General features: G+C 41.6%; 1 protein-coding gene across 5 annotated transcripts in view; it reads right to left on the bottom strand.

Annotated features, from left to right (window-relative positions):
* Nucleotides 1–8,530: 8,530 nt before the first annotated feature.
* The window catches only part of LOC117445855 (polypyrimidine tract-binding protein 1-like), a 31,728-nt gene continuing 19,968 nt past the window's right edge, over nucleotides 8,531–20,290 (bottom strand). For all 5 annotated transcript variants that reach the window (XM_034081754.1, XM_034081750.2, XM_034081752.2 and 2 more), the window contains 6 exons: nucleotides 18,638–18,777; nucleotides 17,802–17,835; nucleotides 15,591–15,683; nucleotides 12,884–13,100; nucleotides 12,685–12,762; nucleotides 8,531–11,589 (listed from right to left, as the gene is read on the bottom strand). In XM_034081754.1, the coding sequence (XP_033937645.1) occupies nucleotides 11,457–11,589; nucleotides 12,685–12,762; nucleotides 12,884–13,100; nucleotides 15,591–15,683; nucleotides 17,802–17,835; nucleotides 18,638–18,777 (695 nt within the window). In that variant the 3' untranslated portion in view covers nucleotides 8,531–11,456. The remainder of the gene's footprint in view (nucleotides 11,590–12,684; nucleotides 12,763–12,883; nucleotides 13,101–15,590; nucleotides 15,684–17,801; nucleotides 17,836–18,637; nucleotides 18,778–20,290) is intronic.

The raw sequence follows: 20,290 nt of genomic DNA on the forward strand, positions 1-20,290 counted from the left end.
GTGTGTGTGTGTGTGTGTGTGTGTGTGTGTGTGTGTGTGTGTGTGTGTGTGTGTGTGTGTGTGTGTGTGTGTGTGTGTGTGTGTGTGTGTGTGTGTTTAAAGATGTTTCCCACAAATCCACACGTGCCCAATTATCGTCGTTTCAGAGTAGATTAAAGGGCTACCTGTGAGCCGCGGGCTGAAAATGGCCGATTATTCACGACTCATCACACGTGGACGAAATTACCTGGCGGCGCTCTGCAGGACGGAGGGGCCGGTGTGTGTGTGTGTGCGTGTGTGCGTGTGTGTGTGTGTGTGTGTGTGTGTGTGTGTGTGTGTGTGTGTGTGTGTGTGTGTGTGTGTGTGTGTGTGTGTGTGTGTGTGTGTGTGTGTGTGTGTGTGTGTGTGGTGGGGGTCCCTGATGGGGGCCAGTGAACCGAAAGTTTGCATAATCCGCCTTTTAGGCAGAAGCGGAGCTGTCAGCCGTATGCAAGCCGGCCGGTTAAACCCATGATGCACCTGTCAGCCGGACGGCCATTAGCCGCACGCTGAGACTCTTCCTCCTCCTCCCTCTTCTTCCTCCTCTTCCTCCCCTTCTAACATGTCAAACACGCGTGACTGCTCGACGCGGGACAAACACGGCGTCCTCAGATTAGCTGACGGACATGTTGTGTTTTCTTAGCAGCAGAGCGGAGGTGCAGATTGGCTCCGAGGTAGTTAGCCCGTGTTGTTGGGTGCAGGATGGAAGAGGCGGAGGAAGAATTAGCATTTAAAGTATAGTCGCCCACCGCCGGGCATTAGCACACCTTGGTGAGCCCAGCCAATATGTTCCCTGCTGGCCTCCAAAAAGTCCCAAAAAAATATAGAAAACATAGCTCAGAGGAGGCGAGGAAAGTCATAACTGAGGGCCGGGACTCTGGAGAGGAAGAGGATTCAAGGAGACAGGAAGCAGCAGAGGTCTTTAAACATCATTGAATTATTTTGCTGTCTACTGTTGAGGTCATTAAAGTATTCTATGGTCTTATTTTTGGTTTAAAGAGGCCCTTTAATGCTCAGGTGTATATCAGTATGTAGTGTCTCTACTTTAAAGAGTCCTCTCCTGCTGATGTTCAGGTGTATATCAGTATGTAGTGTCTCTAATTTAAAGAGTCCTCTCCTGCTGATGTTCAGGTGTATATCAGTATGTAGTGTCTCTACTTTAAAGAGTCCTCTCCCGCTGATGTTCAGGTGTATATCAGTATGTAGTGTCTCTACTTTAAAGAGTCCTCTCCCGCTGATGTTCAGGTGTATATCAGTATGTAGTGTCTCTACTTTAAAGAGTCCTCTCCTGCTGATGTTCAGGTGTATATCAGTATTTAGTGTCTCTACTTTAAAGAGTCCTCTCCTGCTGATGTTCAGGTGTATATCAGTATGTAGTGTCTCTACTTTAAAGAGTCCTCTCCTGCTGATGTTCAGGTGTATATCAGTATGTAGTGTCTCTACTTTAAAGAGTCCTCTCCTGCTGATGTTCAGGTGTATATCAGTATGTAGTGTCTCTACTTTAAAGAGTCCTCTCCTGCTGATGTTCAGGTGTATATCAGTATGTAGTGTCTCTACTTTAAAGAGTCCTCTCCTGCTGATGTTCAGGTGTATATCAGTATGTAGTGTCTCTACTTTAAAGAGTCCTCTCCTGCTGATGTTCAGGTGTATATCAGTATGTAGTGTCTCTACTTTAAAGAGTCCTCTCCTGCTGATGTTCAGGTGTATATCAGTATGTAGTGTCTCTACTTTAAAGAGTCCTCTCCTGCTGATGTTCAGGTGTATATCAGTATGTAGTGTCTCTACTTTAAAGAGTCCTCTCCTGCTGATGTTCAGGTGTATATCAGTATGTAGTGTCTCTACTTTAAAGAGTCCTCTCCTGCTGATGTTCAGGTGTATATCAGTATGTAGTGTATCTACTTTAAAGAGTCCTCTCCTGCTGATGTTCAGGTGTATATCAGTATGTAGTGTCTCTACTTTAAAGAGTCCTCTCCCGCTGATGTTCAGGTGTATATCAGTATGTAGTGTCTCTACTTTAAAGAGTCCTCTCCCGCTGATGTTCAGGTGTATATCAGTATGTAGTGTCTCTACTTTAAAGAGTCCTCTCCTGCTGATGTTCAGGTGTATATCAGTATGTAGTGTCTCTACTTTAAAGAGTCCTCTCCTGCTGATGTTCAGGTGTATATCAGTATGTAGTGTCTCTACTTTAAAGAGTCCTCTCCTGCTGATGTTCAGGTGTATATCAGTATGTAGTGTCTCTACTTTAAAGAGTCCTCTCCTGCTGATGTTCAGGTGTATATCAGTATGTAGTGTCTCTACTTTAAAGAGTCCTCTCCTGCTGATGTTCAGGTGTATATCAGTGTGTAGTGTCTCTACTTTAAAGAGTCCTCTCCTGCTGATGTTCAGGTGTATATCAGTATGTAGTGTCTCTACTTTAAAGAGTCCTCTCCTGCTGCTGTTCAGGTGTATATCAGTATGTAGTGTCTCTACTTTAAAGAGTCCTCTCCTGCTGATGTTCAGGTGTATATCAGTATGTAGTGTCTCTACTTTAAAGAGTCCTCTCCTGCTGATGTTCAGGTGTATATCAGTATGTAGTGTCTCTACTTTAAAGAGTCCTCTCCTGCTGATGTTCAGGTGTATATCAGTATGTAGTGTCTCTACTTTAAAGAGTCCTCTCCTGCTGATGTTCAGGTGTATATCAGTATGTAGTGTCTCTACTTTAAAGAGTCCTCTCCTGCTGATGTTCAGGTGTATATCAGTATGTAGTGTCTCTACTTTAAAGAGTCCTCTCCTGCTGATGTTCAGGTGTATATCAGTATGTAGTGTATCTACTTTAAAGAGTCCTCTCCTGCTGATGTTCAGGTGTATATCAGTATGTAGTGTCTCTACTTTAAAGAGTCCTCTCCCGCTGATGTTCAGGTGTATATCAGTATGTAGTGTCTCTACTTTAAAGAGTCCTCTCCTGCTGATGTTCAGGTGTATATCAGTATGTAGTGTCTCTACTTTAAAGAGTCCTCTCCTGCTGATGTTCAGGTGTATATCAGTATGTAGTGTCTCTACTTTAAAGAGTCCTCTCCTGCTGATGTTCAGGTGTATATCAGTATGTAGTGTCTCTACTTTAAAGAGTCCTCTCCTGCTGATGTTCAGGTGTATATCAGTATGTAGTGTCTCTACTTTAAAGAGTCCTCTCCTGCTGATGTTCAGGTGTATATCAGTATGTAGTGTCTCTACTTTAAAGAGTCCTCTCCTGCTGATGTTCAGGTGTATATCAGTGTGTAGTGTCTCTACTTTAAAGAGTCCTCTCCAGCTGATGTTCAGGTGTATATCAGTATGTAGTGTCTCTACTTTAAAGAGTCCTCTCCTGCTGATGTTCAGGTGTATATCAGTATGTAGTGTCTCTACTTTAAAGAGTCCTCTCCTGCTGATGTTCAGGTGTATATCAGTATGTAGTGTCTCTACATGTCTCCATGCTCTAATGTTCAGAAATATCTTTATTTGTCTCTACTGCCTGTGCTGCAGCACCTCTTTTCACCCTCTGTCTGAAACCAGAGCACAGTCTGCTCTGATTGGTTAGCTGGCAGGCTCTGTTGTGATTGGTCGACTGCTTAGAGATGTCCCGCCCCTTGGCCTATCACGAACAATGTGTCGGAGCCCTAGCCAATAGGAGTGCAAGAGTTACGTTGTGATGTCACTATGTGTTTTAGGCAGGGGGGGGGAGTGTGTGGGAGAGACATGCACTAAAACCTATATAACACACAATTGATTTAATCATTTCAGGTCTGGATCTTTAGACCTGAACACATCTTGTATTTGACATCTTTATTCACTGATGTTGAATTCTATTTAATTAATTAGGTGCCTGATTAAATGATTAAATGTTAAATTCTTAAATTCTTATTCTGAGATATAAAGCAGCCGGATTCTGAGACTCAAAGAGTTGGTTCAGTTTAAAACCAGGAGTGGGGAATAATGTAATATAAAAAGATGGACAAAAGGGTTTAGGGTCAGGATGAGCGGAAAAAAGAAAGGAGAGGAAATGTCAGAGGAGGTGAGGGAGAGAAAACACAAAAGAAAAGAAGAAAGGAAGAAAATAAATAATCTTCAAGGAAGAGGGAGATTAAAAAAAGTATCAAAGATCAACTGAAGATCTTTAATCAGTGTCTCCTGTGAACTGTCAATCATCCCTAGGGGAGGAGGAGAAGGGGAGGGAGGAAAGGGAGTGAGGAGGAGGTAGGGCCGAGAAACATGAAGCAGAGACTTTTATTTTGAAGGGACTGAAAAAGCTGTCTTGAGGAGAATGACCTCACCTGTTTAAATTATTTATAAAAACTACATTACCCATGAGCATTAGCTGCTGGTACTGAATTTAGAACTGATCCAAAATCTTACATTGAGACGATTTAAATTGATTTATTTGAACACATTTTCATCTTTACTTCAACAGCAGAAAGTGAAGCGCTTTTTTTGTTGGTGAAATGCATCTTGGGAGATGTAGTAGACTTATCTTATACAGTTTTTAGACATCAGGCTTTTTTTTTAGGCCCTATTCTGCTTTCTCTTTCCTGTAGTGTGTTTTATAAGTTTATAGAAACGCCTCCATTTGACTCCTTTGTTTACTTCTGAACATAGTGACATCACTAATCTCTGAGAGAGAGAGAGAGAGAGAGAGAGAGAGAGAGAGAGAGAGAGAGAGAGAGAATCGCTGGCAAGGGGGCTACAACTACAACAAGATGAACATATTTGACCGTGATTTAATTGTAATACACGTTTCAAAATGATGCCGAAGTAACAACACACTGATACCGGTTAGTAAGAACCATGAATTAATGCTTTGACAAGTCTGCAGACAGACGGCAGAGAAACACCTTTTAAAATGCGTGTTTTCTGAATGGAGATCGGCTAAGCTAACGTTATATATGCTCCGACCGTCCACACTCACAACAACGGCCTACAGACATAAATAAACCAGCGACTGTATTCGCCATGACACAGGCAGTCTGTGGTTTGTACTTGTTTCACTTCTGTCTAGTTTCTGATCAGATATGAGGAGCTGTGAGCTCTGAGGGCTAACAGCTAACGGCTGATGTTGTTTTTCTGTGGTTCTCATTGAAGATGACGTCACGGCTCCGCCTACACTGCGTTACTATAGTTACTGCCCCAGCTACTAAACTGTAATGGAAACGCAGCATAAAGTGAGCCAGGCCTACCAAGGCCTAGCCATACCGAGCGAGGCCTGCAGTGGAAATGCGCCATAAGTAACACTCGCGCTTCTATGGGGCTCCAACCTCCATGGCTCCAACACATTGTACTTGAAAGGCTAAGGGGCGGGACATCTCTAAGCTGTAGACCAATCACAACAGAGGTATAATAGGGCCCCTTTAACTTGGTTTCCAATTATTAATACAAAATATACTAAACAAATAAATAATGAACTCTAACTTCCGTGCAACTTTAATACAACTTAATCCAATATTATACTAAATATTTGTTCTGCACTTTTGCTTTTTGAGTATACTTCAATGCTAACACTCGTACTTTAACGTGTGTGTGTGTGTGTGTGTGTGTGTGTGTGTGTGTGTGTGTGTGTGTGTGTGTGTGTGTGTGTGTGTGTGTGTGTGTGTGTGTGTGTTGCAGGATTATGTAAAACATTGTGCTCACTGGGACGTTCCTGTTTGACAGCCGTGTGAGAGCTGACCAAGCTGGCGTGCCGGCGTCTTTTTTTTCCTTCTACCCACAATCCCTCTTTGTTCGGCAGCGTGTCTCCGGTCCGGCATGGAAGAGGAGGAGGTGTTGGGGATAGGGGGGGCTAAGAAGACACGGATATGAACTTCCTGCAGTCTGTAAAGCCTCAGATCTCCTGAATGTGAAACCCCACGCTTCACTTCTTCTGTTTTTTATTATCTCCAAACACTCCCGCCCCCTGTCGTCGTCTTCTTCTGTTTCACGGTCTTGGCTCAAAGCATGCAACGGTTGGAGAAAAAATGAAAATACATTAAAAGTAACATATAACAACTAAAGGTAATTAATTGCTGGCTTTATTCTACGTGTAAACTTTAAATAAACGCACTTAAATGTAGTGTCAAGCTTCAATTAATCTTACACACATGTTTTGGCTTTGAAGACAACTCACTAGGATATAATATTCAAAGTTTTATCAGAAGCCCTCAATATATTTCTTCAACCGAACGTCCTGATGTGCATCTTTGGAGTCCAAGGTCACGAACAGTTTTTGTTGCCGGGACTCCCTGAGAAATGTAAAGCATTCGGGGTCTTATCGAACAAAACTTTAATACATTTAAGACTTAAGACATTCATTCAAAAGTCTTTCCTTGAGCTTTTTAAAATACCCTCCTCTCTGATGTTTGAATACTGGGATTTGTTCCGTGTTTCGGGGAATTTAGAGGATGATTGATGGGGAAGTAACGGTGTGAAGTGAATGCTGTGTTCTTTGTATTTCTGGGAATAAACAAAATGGGCGAAAAACTGGTTTTCAAATCTCACAAAAGAGTTAAGGCCTTAACATGAGAGTTAAGGGATTTAATGTTAAGAAGTCTATATCGATTTTGGTTGATTACTGCATCCTGTTTCTTATAGATTGTCTTGGTATACTCGTTAATTAACTACCATGACTTATAGTAATCTTCTTTATTGTTGTTGTATTCTCTCTAGTATACGTGTCAAACTCGAGGCCCGGGGCCAAATCAGGCCCGTGGTGGATTTAACTTCGGCCCGCAGGATAATTTCTAATTCCTATTAGATCTGGCCCGCCGGTATATTGCACGCACACCTTCCCTCCATCCTGAGGGTCTCCTCCGCTCAGAGCCGGACCCCAAACATTGATGACCTTGCACCCGAGATGAGACGCCAAGTATCTGAGCTAGCATCTCAGAGCAGCACACTGACTTCAATGGATGCTTCCTTCTGCACTTTCTCTCAGGACAACAGGGCATGTTTGGTTTCTCTCTGAGGGGAATAGTTTTGTTGAAGCTGTTGTTGGCCTGTGGGGAAATGTACTCATAAGAGATGACTCTGGAGAAGCTGCAGATAGAGCCATGAGAAATGAATGCAGCTGATTATTTAATGTTTTTATAGGCAATAATTTAAGCTTTGTTAGTTCCAGGTTTAATATGTGCAATAAATTCATTTCAATACGTTCTGCAATAAACATTGAACCAGTCCGGCCCTCCACTAGCACCCATTTTTATATTTTGGCCCACTGTGTGTTTGAGTTTGACCCCCCCTGCTCTCGTAGTTTTGTTAAGAGATTAAAGTAAATACTTTTAATCCTACATCAATGCAGTTATAAAGTCATGATAATCTGACTTGAGTACGGTTTTGTTAACCCGCCAGTGACCAACCATATACAGTCCGTTGTGTTCAGAAAGCGTTCTTCTTTGTCTGTGGTCTTGTTCAGTGTTTGCTGCCACCTGCTGGTTTGGATCATCACTACATGTCAGATGAGTATTCTTTCTGTTCCTCTCCTATTTGAACGGCATTGTACATGTGAGTTTGATGATAAAGTTGTGTTAGATTGAATCTGTCAGACTTGAAGCAGCTTCTGTGAGACCGACTTTAGAGCAGGGGGATGTTTGAGTATCTGCTCTTTAAGGACCTCATTGAACATCTTGGAAACAGCCGGTCATAACAGGGAGGATGATGACCGAATTGAGTTTGAAAAAACTGGTGAATATTACTGATATTACACCGTCAACATACTCTTACTCGAGCATTGGAAATGTACCTTTTGCAAACATCAGTATCAGTATGTAGCTTAAAAGTATTTAAGTTCAAGTTAAATATTGTTTCTCATGCATTTTCAACCATGAACAGTTTTTTTTTTCATACCATTCATTTTGTTTAGCCCAAAGATATAACTAATAAATTTTTATATGTAAAGTAAAAGCAGCAAAAAATGTATTTTCTGTGAATTAACTTGTTGAATCAAATTCCTAAAGTTTGGTATTTATTGTTCTGCGAAATAAATGAGTGATTTATTATTCTTATCAGGGTTCATACACTTTTTCACCAATGATTTTCAATGACTTCTCCATGACCTTTACCTAATTGACTCTTTCTCAGCGGTTCCACTGAAAATGGTTTATTTTAACATGGAACAGGAAGCTAAGGTCTGCGTCTGAAACATGTTGAGCCTCTAAAACAAATCAAAAAGGCTTACTAGCTTCTACTGAAATCTCTCACCAGCAAAACACCTCGTCAGTTAAAAGCCATTTTACGTTTCATTACTATACGATAGTATTCATTATCTTTATTTCGGTGATTAGATAAAATATAAATTATATTTGATGCAACTTTAGTTACATTTGGAAAACTTTTCCAAGGCCTGGAAAAGGCATTTTGAATTCCCATGACTTATCCAGATTTGTAATGACCGTAGGAACCTGGACTAAACACTAAACGACACAACCCTTGTAGGAATACTAAAAGCATTAACACCACATGTAAGAAAAAGTGTATTTATATTAAAAACTGCAATAAAGTATGAAGAAAAAATATTTCCAAAAACATCAGACGGTTTCTGCTTCTCGTCTCTTCTCGTCTTTTTATTTTCATCACAACATCGTACAAACATCAACAGTGTTCGATATAAACAGACGACTCGTGCCTTCGGAGTTTTCTGATAAAAAGTGATTTTAATCCGCTTCTCGTTTTTGTTTTGTGACACAAACAGTGAAAGGCTCAGAACCGGGCGCTCACTTTCAATCAAAATATACATCAGATATAAAACCACCATCAGCTCTGACACGTCACTGTGGTATAAAACACGTATGTACAGCTCAACACCCCCGCCCTCCTCCCCCTCTCACCCGCCTCACCCCACACTGGGGCCGTGATGCATTCAAGGCCCCTGGGAAATAACTGAATGTGTATCCGTCAGAAAATACAGGACTTAATGCCATTGTGTCTTGCAGACACTCGAAAGGAATTTCTGAAAGAATTAACAAAACTATTATTTACATCCAGCAGGTTTTCATTGGTCCACTGGGAGAAAACAGCTGCTCACATCATTAGTTTTGATGTGGTGGTGTGTGTGAATGTATAAGCTCCTCCACACTGTGAACATGATCGTACACACTCACTGGGAATGTAACAGGCAGATATTTTCTGAAACATATTTCACGTATTTGTGACATGCATTAAGGCCCTTGAAGGAAAGAATAAACCATTATGGAAACCGGAATGGGGTACATTCAAGAAAAATACTAAATACTAGGTTAACATGCACACTTACATGCCGTTTTAAAAGATGCCTTTTACATTTTATATTGATATTGGAGCCTTACTTGGCTCAGCAGCTCAGTCTCTGGACTAGGGAACTGAAGAGTTGCCGGTTCAATGTTCACTGTTTTGCTGCCGTGCCTTAGTAGAGACTGGACAGCAGGCTGAAAGGCCGTGGAACAGGGCAAACATGAGTTTCATCAATTGGTTTGATTTAATTTGGCCATTCAAAGTTGAACGATTGAAACAAAGCTCATTATTTTCTATCATTTCATATTTTTTTTACGTGTATGAACGTGTACGTTTTCAAAGTATCAAAGCAAGTACATCAACACATTGTACGGGTCAACAGCCGGTGAGGAAAGTTGGAACATTCGAGTTATTAGGAAAATGCACAGCTGCATGCCAACTGGAAAAAGTTAAACATTTATATACAATATTCATGCTACTAGGGAAGGGTCTTTCATCCAGAAGAAGGGCGTAAATTATATTATTTTGTGCGTAGAAACGTAGTCAGTTTAACTCTTGAATGGGAACCTTCTCTGAACCTCTGGAATGAGACCGGACTTCTGTTCAGTAACTGTTTAAAAGCTCAGCTGCTGAAACCTCCAAGGGGCCTTGAATGCATCACGCCTCAGGGGAAACGGGGACTCTTCGTCACGAGCAGCTGGAATGTCGACGTAATAATATTAAGACACAGATAAACCAAACCAGCACCTTCTAGTTTCGGCACGTTTGTGACGGCCGCGGGGTTTTCTTCTCCGTCAAACTTTCATCTCGGAGTAAAAGAGGAATTAATACCTGATGTCCGACTCGGCGCTGCGTTTGAAGGCACTCACACGTTACATCTGGGGTTGCAATAGAGATCCGGTGAAGCGGTGGAGAAATGAATGAGAAGCTCCCGCAGGAAAACGCCACCAAAGCCTCAACCAGTTCACAATCTTCCATCTTTGTGTGTTCTTTTTCTCAAGTCCTTAAAACCAGAAACCTGAGGCAGGCGGATTTGTTGCATCTAAAAAAGGCCGTTTTTGGTTTCAGCTGTAGTGGATCACAAACGTATAAATAAAACCGTTCAGAGGCGAAGCGAGAAGACGAGACAAGCGAACGCGTCGCGACTCACAAACCCGACAGAAACAAAGCGACTTTCGTCAGATTGTAAAAAGGCAGCGGGAGAAGAACCGCCGAGCCACCAACGGAAAGAAAAACCAACGAGTAAAAGTTCAGGAATGATTAAAATATTGCTACAATATTTGATTTGAATAAAACGTGATTGCATACATGGAAATAAAGAAATCAAAAAGGAATAGAGGAAAAAAAAGAGTATCTAAAGAAACCCGCTACAACAGAATCCGTTCACATGTTCGACGCTACAGTAACCAGCAGTACAAAACACTAACAAAGAAAAACACCAATAAAATGCACATAAAAGGATATATCTGTAATACATTAACAGTAAACCTTTATCAACTGTAAACCTGCACTTCGCCAATTTACAGAGGCATGATGGGAGATTTTTTTTAACATGTCAAAGTCGAGCTCATTCTGACTCCAGGAATAAGGCACAGGGATCATATGAAGGTCAAACTAAGCCTTCTTAACGAGGCCTTCCTTAACGAGGCCTTCCTTAGCGAGGCCTTCCTTAGGAGGCCTTCCTTAGCGAGGCCTTCCTTAACGAGGCCAGACTAGATTCTGACGGCTTGTGGGTAAATTCTTGACTTCCCAAACGTTGTCAGAGCAGATCATTTAAAAGGATAGAAGCGTTACTTTAGAAGGGGGAAACTTTAGAGACGAGGATTAGGAACATCTAAGGACAACTTGAAATCTGAGATTTAAGGGAGAATTCTGAGTTTTTTTAAGTCGGGAAGTCGGCGCTGAGGAGAAACTTTAATACCTTAATTGCAGGATTAAAAAGTCTAAAAGGCAAGAGTGGCTAATGGTTAAAAACTTCCCAACAAGGGCACTAACAACTCGATTATAATCAAAATCCTGACTGCAATCGGAACATCTCTCAAACTCGGAATTCCGACATAAAAATCCAGAATTCTGACTTCCTCCCAAACTCCTTTTTTCTTAAATTGCCCCCTAATCCTCTTTGAAGGCAAAGAACCTAAAAATGAGTTTTAAAAAAATAATTTAACATCACACCAGACTTCACGGTGGTTTCTTGCAGACGTGCGTAGGAATGATGGGAGTGTAGTGGACAGGTTCAGACGCTCTGAGGCTCAGATGGAGGATTTGGAGAAGGAGACTCGGAGGTGGTGGTTTTCTCCCAGGTCGTGGTTGTGGAACTCGATCAGGGACTCGATGGCTTCCTCCACCGAGCCCATCTGGATCAGAGCCATCTTGTGGTCCTTCCTGAAGGAGAAACACAACAGACGAGGACGATAAGTCAAGGTTTTCATAGGGTGGGACAACCGCAGGAAAATAGGAACGAGAAAAGATGGGTGAAAACAAAAGAGGATGAGAATTAAGAATTCAAAAAACTATACATTTTCTGACTTTTTTCCGAAAATCTCCGAATTCTGAAATTGTTCTTACAAATTTGACAACCGCAGGAATATAGGAACGAGAAAAGACACTTGAAAACAAAACGGGATGAGAATTTAAAAAAATATCTATTTTCTGAAAATCTTAAAATTCTGACTTTTTGTCAAAAATCGGATTTTTTTTCTCAAAGTTCTGACGTTTTTCTTACAAATTTGACAAGCGCAGGAATATAGGAACGAGAAAAGACACTTGAAAACAAAAAAGGATGAGAATTTAATAATTTAAAAAAAAAAAAATCTATTTCTGAAAATCGGAAAATCCAGATATTTTGTCAAAATCTCCAAATTTTCTCCAAATTCGGAAATTTTTCATACACAAATTTGACAACCGCAGGAATATAGGAACGAGAAAGGACACGTCAAAATACGAGAAATTAAGACGTGTATATGGGTTTCAGGAAAAGACGTTTGAGTAAAAACAGTGTTGTAAAATAACACTATGCGATACACTTTAACAATTACTACCTTTACCTGAAAGCTACTCCATTACTTTCTGTATGTTAATAAAGGAAATCTGATTCTGATAATGAAAGGGGCGTGTACTAAAAGATTGAGGCACCAATGGGTCTCTGTTGTTGTTGTTGCTGTGAGTACGTGTGTGTGTTTTTACCAGACAGCCATTGAAACATGTTTTAAGAAGGTATTAATGATCATTTCAGCCACGATGCTCATCAAATATATAGAGTGGAAAGCTCAGAGGAATATTAGCCCTGAATTGAAATGATCAAATTAGCTATTTTATTTTATACGCAGTCTTTAAAAATAGTTGAAAGCTGTTTCTGTGCTTCTACATTTACAACAAAGGATTTCAAAGTGAGAAAACGCTGCACTATGTACACCAATCTTTGAAAGCAGGAACAGTAACCACAGTAACCACAGTAACCACAGTAACCACAGGACTCACTGGAAGAACTTGAAGGCCTTGACCATGGCTCCTGATGTGGAAAACAGCATCTTGAGGTCGTCCTCCACCACAGACGGCCTGCGAACACAACAGCGACATAAGCACACTAATTAGCATGTGGCGGTTTCCGTCAGGTGCATGAGGTTCTCCCTGAGTTCGGTCTACAGGCTGCTCCGGCACCTGCAGTGGGAGGACTTACGGGATGTTGGAGAGATGGAGGGTGGCAGAAGGCGGGAAGATGTTGGAGTAGTTTTTGGACCCGGGCTTCTTGAAGCGGTGCAGAGGAGAGTTGCTGTAGTCTTTGGTCAGGCCTTGATCCTCGTGGCCTTCACGGGGAAGCTGAACGCTCGTGTGTTTGGACGGCGTGATGCGGAGGGGCTTCCCGTGAAGCTGCTGCCCGCTCAGGTGGCTCATGGCTGCAAAGGGGAAGGTGGTCCGGTCAGAGATGTGTTCATCTTAAAAAGGTCCCCTATCGTACTGTTCTTCATCAATATATCACAGCTCTCAGATATATACAGAGCCTGTCTCTGATTGGCTGAAACACCAAACAGATCATTGCAGCATTACCCATAATCCCCTCTGTTTCAGCCCTGTTTCCAAAGTGCTGATTCTCTGTCTGTTACTTTAGATGAAAACAAGGAGCCCCTCCCCACGCCCCTCTGAGAGACATGTGGTTACAAAGAACTCAATGGTGCTCTAGAGGAGATTCAGGTGATAAGGGGGGGGGGGGGGGGTTACCTTGTTGCTGATTGGCTAATGGTTACACAAGACAACACATCGTTATGACATCACAAAGTGGCCAAAATCTGATCAGCTCATTTTCAGACAGGTTTTTATAGAAATGGATCAAAAAGAGAGAAAATCTTTGTTCCTGAAACTTTCAGAGTCTCTTTACACAGAGGGGACACATGTTGATGTAGAAGAGACGTGAAGAAGAGGGGACACATGTTGATGTAGAAGAGACGTGAAGAAGAGGGGACACATGTTGATGTAGAAGAGACGTGAAGAAGAGGGGACACATGTTGATGTAGAAGAGACGTGAAGAAGAGGGGACACATGTTGATGTAGAAGAGACATGAAGAAGAGGGGACACATGTTGATGTAGAAGAGACATGAAGAAGAGGGGACACATGTTGATGTAGAAGAGACATGAAGAAGAGGGGACACATGTTGATGTGGAAGAGACATGACGAAGAGGGGACACATGTTGATGGAGAAGAGGGGACACATTTTGAGGTAGAAGAGACATGAAGAAGAGGGGACACATGTTGATGTAGAAGAGACATGAAGAAGAGGGGACACATGTTGATGTAGAAGAGACATGAAGAAGAGGGGACACATGTTGATGTAGAGGGGACACATGTTGATGTAGAAGAGACATGAAGAAGAGGGGACACATGTTGATGTAGAGGGGACACATGTTGATGTAGAAGAGACATGAAGAAGAGGGGACACATGTTGATGGAGAAGAGACATGAAGAAGAGGGGACACATGTTGATGTAGAAGAGACATGAAGAAGAGGGGACACATGTTGATGTAGAAGAGACACGGAGAAGAGGGGACACATGTTGATGTAGAAGAGACACGAAGAAGAGGGGACACATGTTGATGTAGAAGAGACGTGAAGAAGAGGGGACACATGTTGATGTAGAAGAGACGTGAAGAAGAGGGGACACATGTTGATGTAGAAGAGACGTGAAGAAGAGGGGACACATGTTGATGTAGAAGAGACGTGAAGAAGAGGGGACACATGTTGATGTAGAAGAGACGTGAAGAAGAGGGGACACATGTTGATGTAGAAGAGACATGAAGAAGAGGGGACACATGTTGATGTAGAAGAGACGTGAAGAAGAGGGGACACATGTTGATGTAGAAGAGACATGAAGAAGAGGGGACACATGTTGATGTAGAAGAGACATGGAGAAGAGGGGACACAAGTTGATGTAGAAGAGACATGAAGAAGAGAGGACACATGTTGATGTAGAAGAGACATGAAGAAGAGAGGACACATGTTGATGTAGAAGAGACATGAAGAAGAGGGGACACATGTTGATGTAGAAGAGACATGAAGAAGAGGGGACACATGTTGATGTAGAAGAGACATGAAGAAGAGGGGACACATGTTGATGTAGAAGAGACATGAAGAAGAGGGGACACATGTTGATGTAGAAGAGACATGAAGAAGAGGGGACACATGTTGATGTAGAAGAGACATGAAGAAGAGGGGACACATGTTGATGTAGAAGAGACATGAAGAAGAGGGGACACATGTTGATGTAGAAGAGACATGGAGAAGAGGGGACACAAGTTGATGTAGAAGAGACATGAAGAAGAGAGGACACATGTTGATGTAGAAGAGACATGGAGAAGAGGGGACACATGTTGATGTAGAAGAGACATGAAGAAGAGGGGACACATGTTGATGTAGAAGAGACATGAAGAAGAGGGGACACATGTTGATGTAGAAGAGACATGAAGAAGAGGGGACACATGTTGATGTAGAAGAGACATGAAGAAGAGGGGACACATGTTGATGTAGAAGAGACATGAAGAAGAGGGGACACATGTTGATGTAGAAGAGACATGAAGAAGAGGGGACACATGTTGATGTAGATGAGACATGAAGAAGAGGGGACACATGTTGATGTAGAAGAGACATGAAGAAGAGGGGACACATGTTGATGTAGAAGAGACATGAAGAAGAGGGGACACATGTTGATGTAGAAGAGACATGAAGAAGAGGGGACACATGTTGATGTAGAAGAGACATGAAGAAGAGGGGACACATGTTTAAATATGTATATCTGTTAAAGTAGTTATAAGTGTAGGAAAGAGGAACAAGCCTCAATATCACGGTTGGTTTAATGTAAAACCACAGAAGAAGAGTGTTCGTGGATGCCGTTACCTAGCTGCGCCTGTGTGCAGTCGGACATCTGAACCAGAGCGTTCTCCTTCTTGTTGAACAGGATCTTCACTCTCATCACGTCGCCATAAACACCTAGTCAGAAACAGAGACAAAGGTTAAGCTGTCGTTGAACAGGAAGTGATAAACATAATAATCTAGACTTTGTTAAATCCTACAGAAGCCACTGACCCTCAGATTAACGCTCGAATTAAACTTATAAAATAACTTAATGTAAAACCTGGAGCGCCTTTGAGGACTACATTTAGAAGGCAGGGGTTTTTCTGGATGTTGAAACACAGGAAACGCAGTGAGGAAATTAAGGGTAAGGGGAGATGGCAGATTACACCGTGTCGGAGCTCTGAATGATGGAGTGGTGACGAGCAGCTGATTCAGCATGGAGGACATGCAAACGGAGACACCAGGCATGCAAACTCAAAAATGTAGACTATACTTAGATAAGATAAAACACAATAAATGCAGCTTGAAAGAAAAGATAATCCCCTTCTGACTTTTTTCTGCAAAATTCTTCCTTTTTAGAGAAATTCCCCAATTAAGAGCTTTTACTCAAATGTCACTTTTTTCAGTCCTTACTTTTTTTCTCAATACTTTAAAGATTGTTCCTAAAATTCAAACATTTTTCTCAAATGATCAACATTCTGACATTTTACTACAATTTCGACTTTTCGGAAAATCTAAAAATTCTGACTTTTTAGAGAAATCCCCCAAATTCAGAGTTTTACTCAAATGTCACTTTTTTTCAGTCCTTACTTTTTTTCTCAATCTCACAATTCTGACTTTTATTCTCAATACTTTAAAGATTGTTCCTAAAATTCAAAAATTCTCAAATGATCAACATTCTGACATTTTACTACAAATGTATTAAAAAAATTCGACTTTTCTGAAAATTGCAAAATTCTGACTTTTTTCTGAAAATGCTGACATTTTCTTGAAATTATCAATATTTGGAAAAACAAAATTGAAAATACTCCTGAAGTTTCGAAGACCACCTCAGAACAATTACTATAAAAGTTCCCCGAGACTCTTTTCTATCAACGCATATCAATTACTGGCTACATTTTATTATTATTATTGATTATGTTTCAGAATGTCACCTCCACGACGTGTCCTAAAACCCGGAAGTAAACTCCTTCCGGTTCCTTCGACAAAAACGCAATGCAATCTCTCCGTAGGGTTTAGGAAAATAGCTGGAACTAAGGTCTGTGGTTGAGACGCATTGAAGAGACGGATCACGTTTTGTTCAGCCGGATAATCTCAACCTACTTTCATCATTTTCGAATCATAAATCTAGTCGCCAGAAGCTAAATGCTAACGTTATGCTATCAACGAACGACAGCCGGGTCGCTATGCTAACGTTATGCTATAAAGGAACGACAGCCGGGTCGCTATGCTAACGTTATGCTATAAAGGAACGACAGCCGGGTCGCTATGCTAACGTTATGCTATAAAGGAACGACAGCCGGGTCGCTATGCTAACGTTATGCTATAAAGGAACGACAGCCGGGTCGCTATGCTAACGTTATGCTGTAAAGGAACGACAGCCGGGTCGCTATGCTAACGTTATGCTATAAAGGAACGACAGCCGGGTCGCTATGCTAACGTTATGCTATAAAGGAGCTACAGCAGGGTCGCTGCTTCAACGTCACGCCGACTTCAGATCCATATTCAAACACACAGATTCTAAACGGAACGAGTTGAAGCGTTTGTTTGAACACTTTGCAGGAGTGTTCACGTGTTCGGCGTAATGACGTACAACGACCTCCACGACTTCTGTAGTCCTGTTCAGCCACTTGGTAACAACCATCGTTTCTCAGACACGTCAACTCTTCAGAAATCTCCAGCGGGGTCACTGCTGATGATTTAATGTCGTGGAACAAAACGTGATCCGTCTCTTCAATGCGTCTCAACCTCAGTTCAGATATTCTCCTAAACCCTTTGGAGAACTTGCTTTTTGTCGAAGGAACCGGAAGTGGTCAAATGCCAACTTACTTCCGGGTTTTAGGACGCGTCACTGCGGCACGCTAAGGTACGCCGTTGTAAAAAAACATGTATAAAAAGCTGCAAATATTGTAAATAAACCAAAATCACGCGGAATCCGACAACCAGCAGACAATAACTTCACTTTTCATTAATAACAATGAAAAATCAGAACAACCATCATAATTTCAAAATAAGAAGCTCGTGACAACATACCGAAGAGAATAAAGAGGCAGTGGGGCGTAACTCTCTTTAGAGACAGCAGAGAAGGGACAGGACAGGTAAAGGTGGGAGGGCAGGACAGGTGGAGGTGTCCGAGGCGTTTCCATGGCAACAAATTAAAATAAGGGGAGAAAAAAACAGATGAGGGGTCAATCAGAGGGTTAATTACCTGGAGAGGAGGGGTCAGATAATGATATCAATGTGATTGGACAGGTGTGTGTGTGTGTGTGGACAGGTGTGTGTGTGTGTGTGTGTGATAATGTGAACACATTAAAAACATTACAGGGAGTCATAAGGCGAGACACAAGGATAAAAACACATGACTCAAACAGCCAATCACAGGACAGAACACTCAAATATCTTTCTGATATCACTATAGGACAACAACGTTTTAATTGGAAATAAATAAAGTCATAATAATACATTAAATATATGTTGATTTATCTCTGAATAATAGCAGTGCATAATTGTAATAGTATTATTTTGCATTTCTATATATTCTTTACTAATTTTCAAGTTTTTTTTGTAATTTTTAGAGCCAATTTTCTCGTCAAATAAAAAACGGATTGTCAATGCCGATGTAAGTGTGGCAACCCCTCTTAAAACCCTCCGCTTTGTTATATTTGATGCACCATAATGTGGAATGCCTCCCATTGAAAGGGTGGAAAGCTATGCACGTTATTCTGTAAATACAGTAGAAGTGTCTGTCACTGCCGTTTACAGTACGGCCTTATACTTGTGATTGTTTAAATGCAATTTCTGCCGTTACTTCCATTCCATTTAGACAAATTGTGGAGAGCGTACAGAAGTTTAGTCGTCCTATAAAGTACCTCTGGGTTCAGGTTGCTGACCAGCAGGACAGAGACTCCTGCAGAGATGTGAGGGAACCCCAGCCTGGAGGCTCCGGGGAGAGAGAGAGCGGCGAGGCCTCCGGGCATCCCGGGGACCAGACCTGGGTAGTGGGAGGACACTGGGGGAGGGGGAGACATTTTGTTTGATCAATAGGATTATTTGTATCCATAGGAGGCATCTTATAATCTCTCTGTATCAATAAGCCCCTTTTTGGCTTCAAACTTCTCCTGCACAACGTTTGAACTTTTTCTTAAATTGTTACGATTAGATAAGATGGACCTTTATTAATCTCAACATATATACATATTAAATATATTTACATGTATGTGTACCGGTAAAAACGTATTGTGAAAACAGTGCATTATTTATCTGCAGTACTTTATTGTCTTGTTATATATGCAGTTACTGAGTTACTGATAGGGATGGGTATCGTTAAGGTTTTAACGGTACTACTACTTTCATCGATACCGCTTATCGGTCCGGTCTTTTATCGGTTATTTTGGAGAGAAAAAAAAGGTAAACTAACTAAACTAATTGTGAACAAAATTAACATTGCTTTTCATTTAAATTAAATACATAATATTTCACATCAAAAGAAACAGTGTTTTTAACAAATCGTGTTAAATAATCTGATGACAGAACTGTAAACAGAATAGCTGAAACTTTAACATAAATAACTCAGTTTCCTCTAATCATTAACCCATGTTTGTATCATTGAGTTAACTCGGTGTGTTGCTGCTAGCATACAGAACACCTGACGTGGAAACGTTCCTCGTGGACTGGGCTACAGAGCTGCTAGAAAGACAGTGGAACCCGGTGCATTCCTCCGTCTGAATGTGGAGCGCTTTTGATCAATGTTTAGACAAATTGCTCGTGTTACCGCCCTTACATGCTAAACTATTATTGCACTTTAGGTAACGAGCATCGAGACGGGGAAAGTTTAACCACATCTTTTAGCGCTTTCTCTCCGCCATCTCCTCCGTGTGTGTGTGTGTGTTGCTGCATGTAGCAGAGCGTGTGTGTAAACTGCCCCGCCCCCTCGCACACAGGCGGGAGAGAGATCTCGTCTGGATTGGAAAGCTCAAAAATAATCATAGATGCATTTTGCAGTCTTGTTGCGTGTTAGAAACGGAGTTGGCGACACTACGACTGCAATATAATGTTTGTGTAGCAATAATACATGACATATTTTCCGCAGTCTTCAGTACCGATAAAAAGACCGCTAACGTCGGAGCTTAACGGCACCACGGTCTTTAATAATTCAGCCCCGGGGCCCGTTTAATACCGGGGCTCGGTACCCCTCCCTACTTACTGAGGTACTGTGGACAAGAGAGACTATTGTATATTCAGAGGACCAGAAAGAGAACTTCTTCTCCAGCTGGTAATCTGCATCTCATGCATGCAGATATGGAAAGCCAGACGCACCGTGGCGCTAAACCAAACGATAATTATCAGTGGCACGGTCATTAAACATCCTAACCCAATTAAGGAGGAGGAAAAGCCTCGACTTTACCATGGACCGTAACGAGTCAACGTGATTGAACAAAGGCGATCGGACAATGCACTTTCTGCACCTCTGAAATGCGGTTATTTTGTGTATGTATGTATGTATTCGTATATTATGTGTATTT

Source organism: Pseudochaenichthys georgianus, chromosome 4 (assembly GCF_902827115.2).
Source record: "Pseudochaenichthys georgianus chromosome 4, fPseGeo1.2, whole genome shotgun sequence".
Taxonomy (NCBI): domain Eukaryota; kingdom Metazoa; phylum Chordata; class Actinopteri; order Perciformes; family Channichthyidae; genus Pseudochaenichthys; species Pseudochaenichthys georgianus.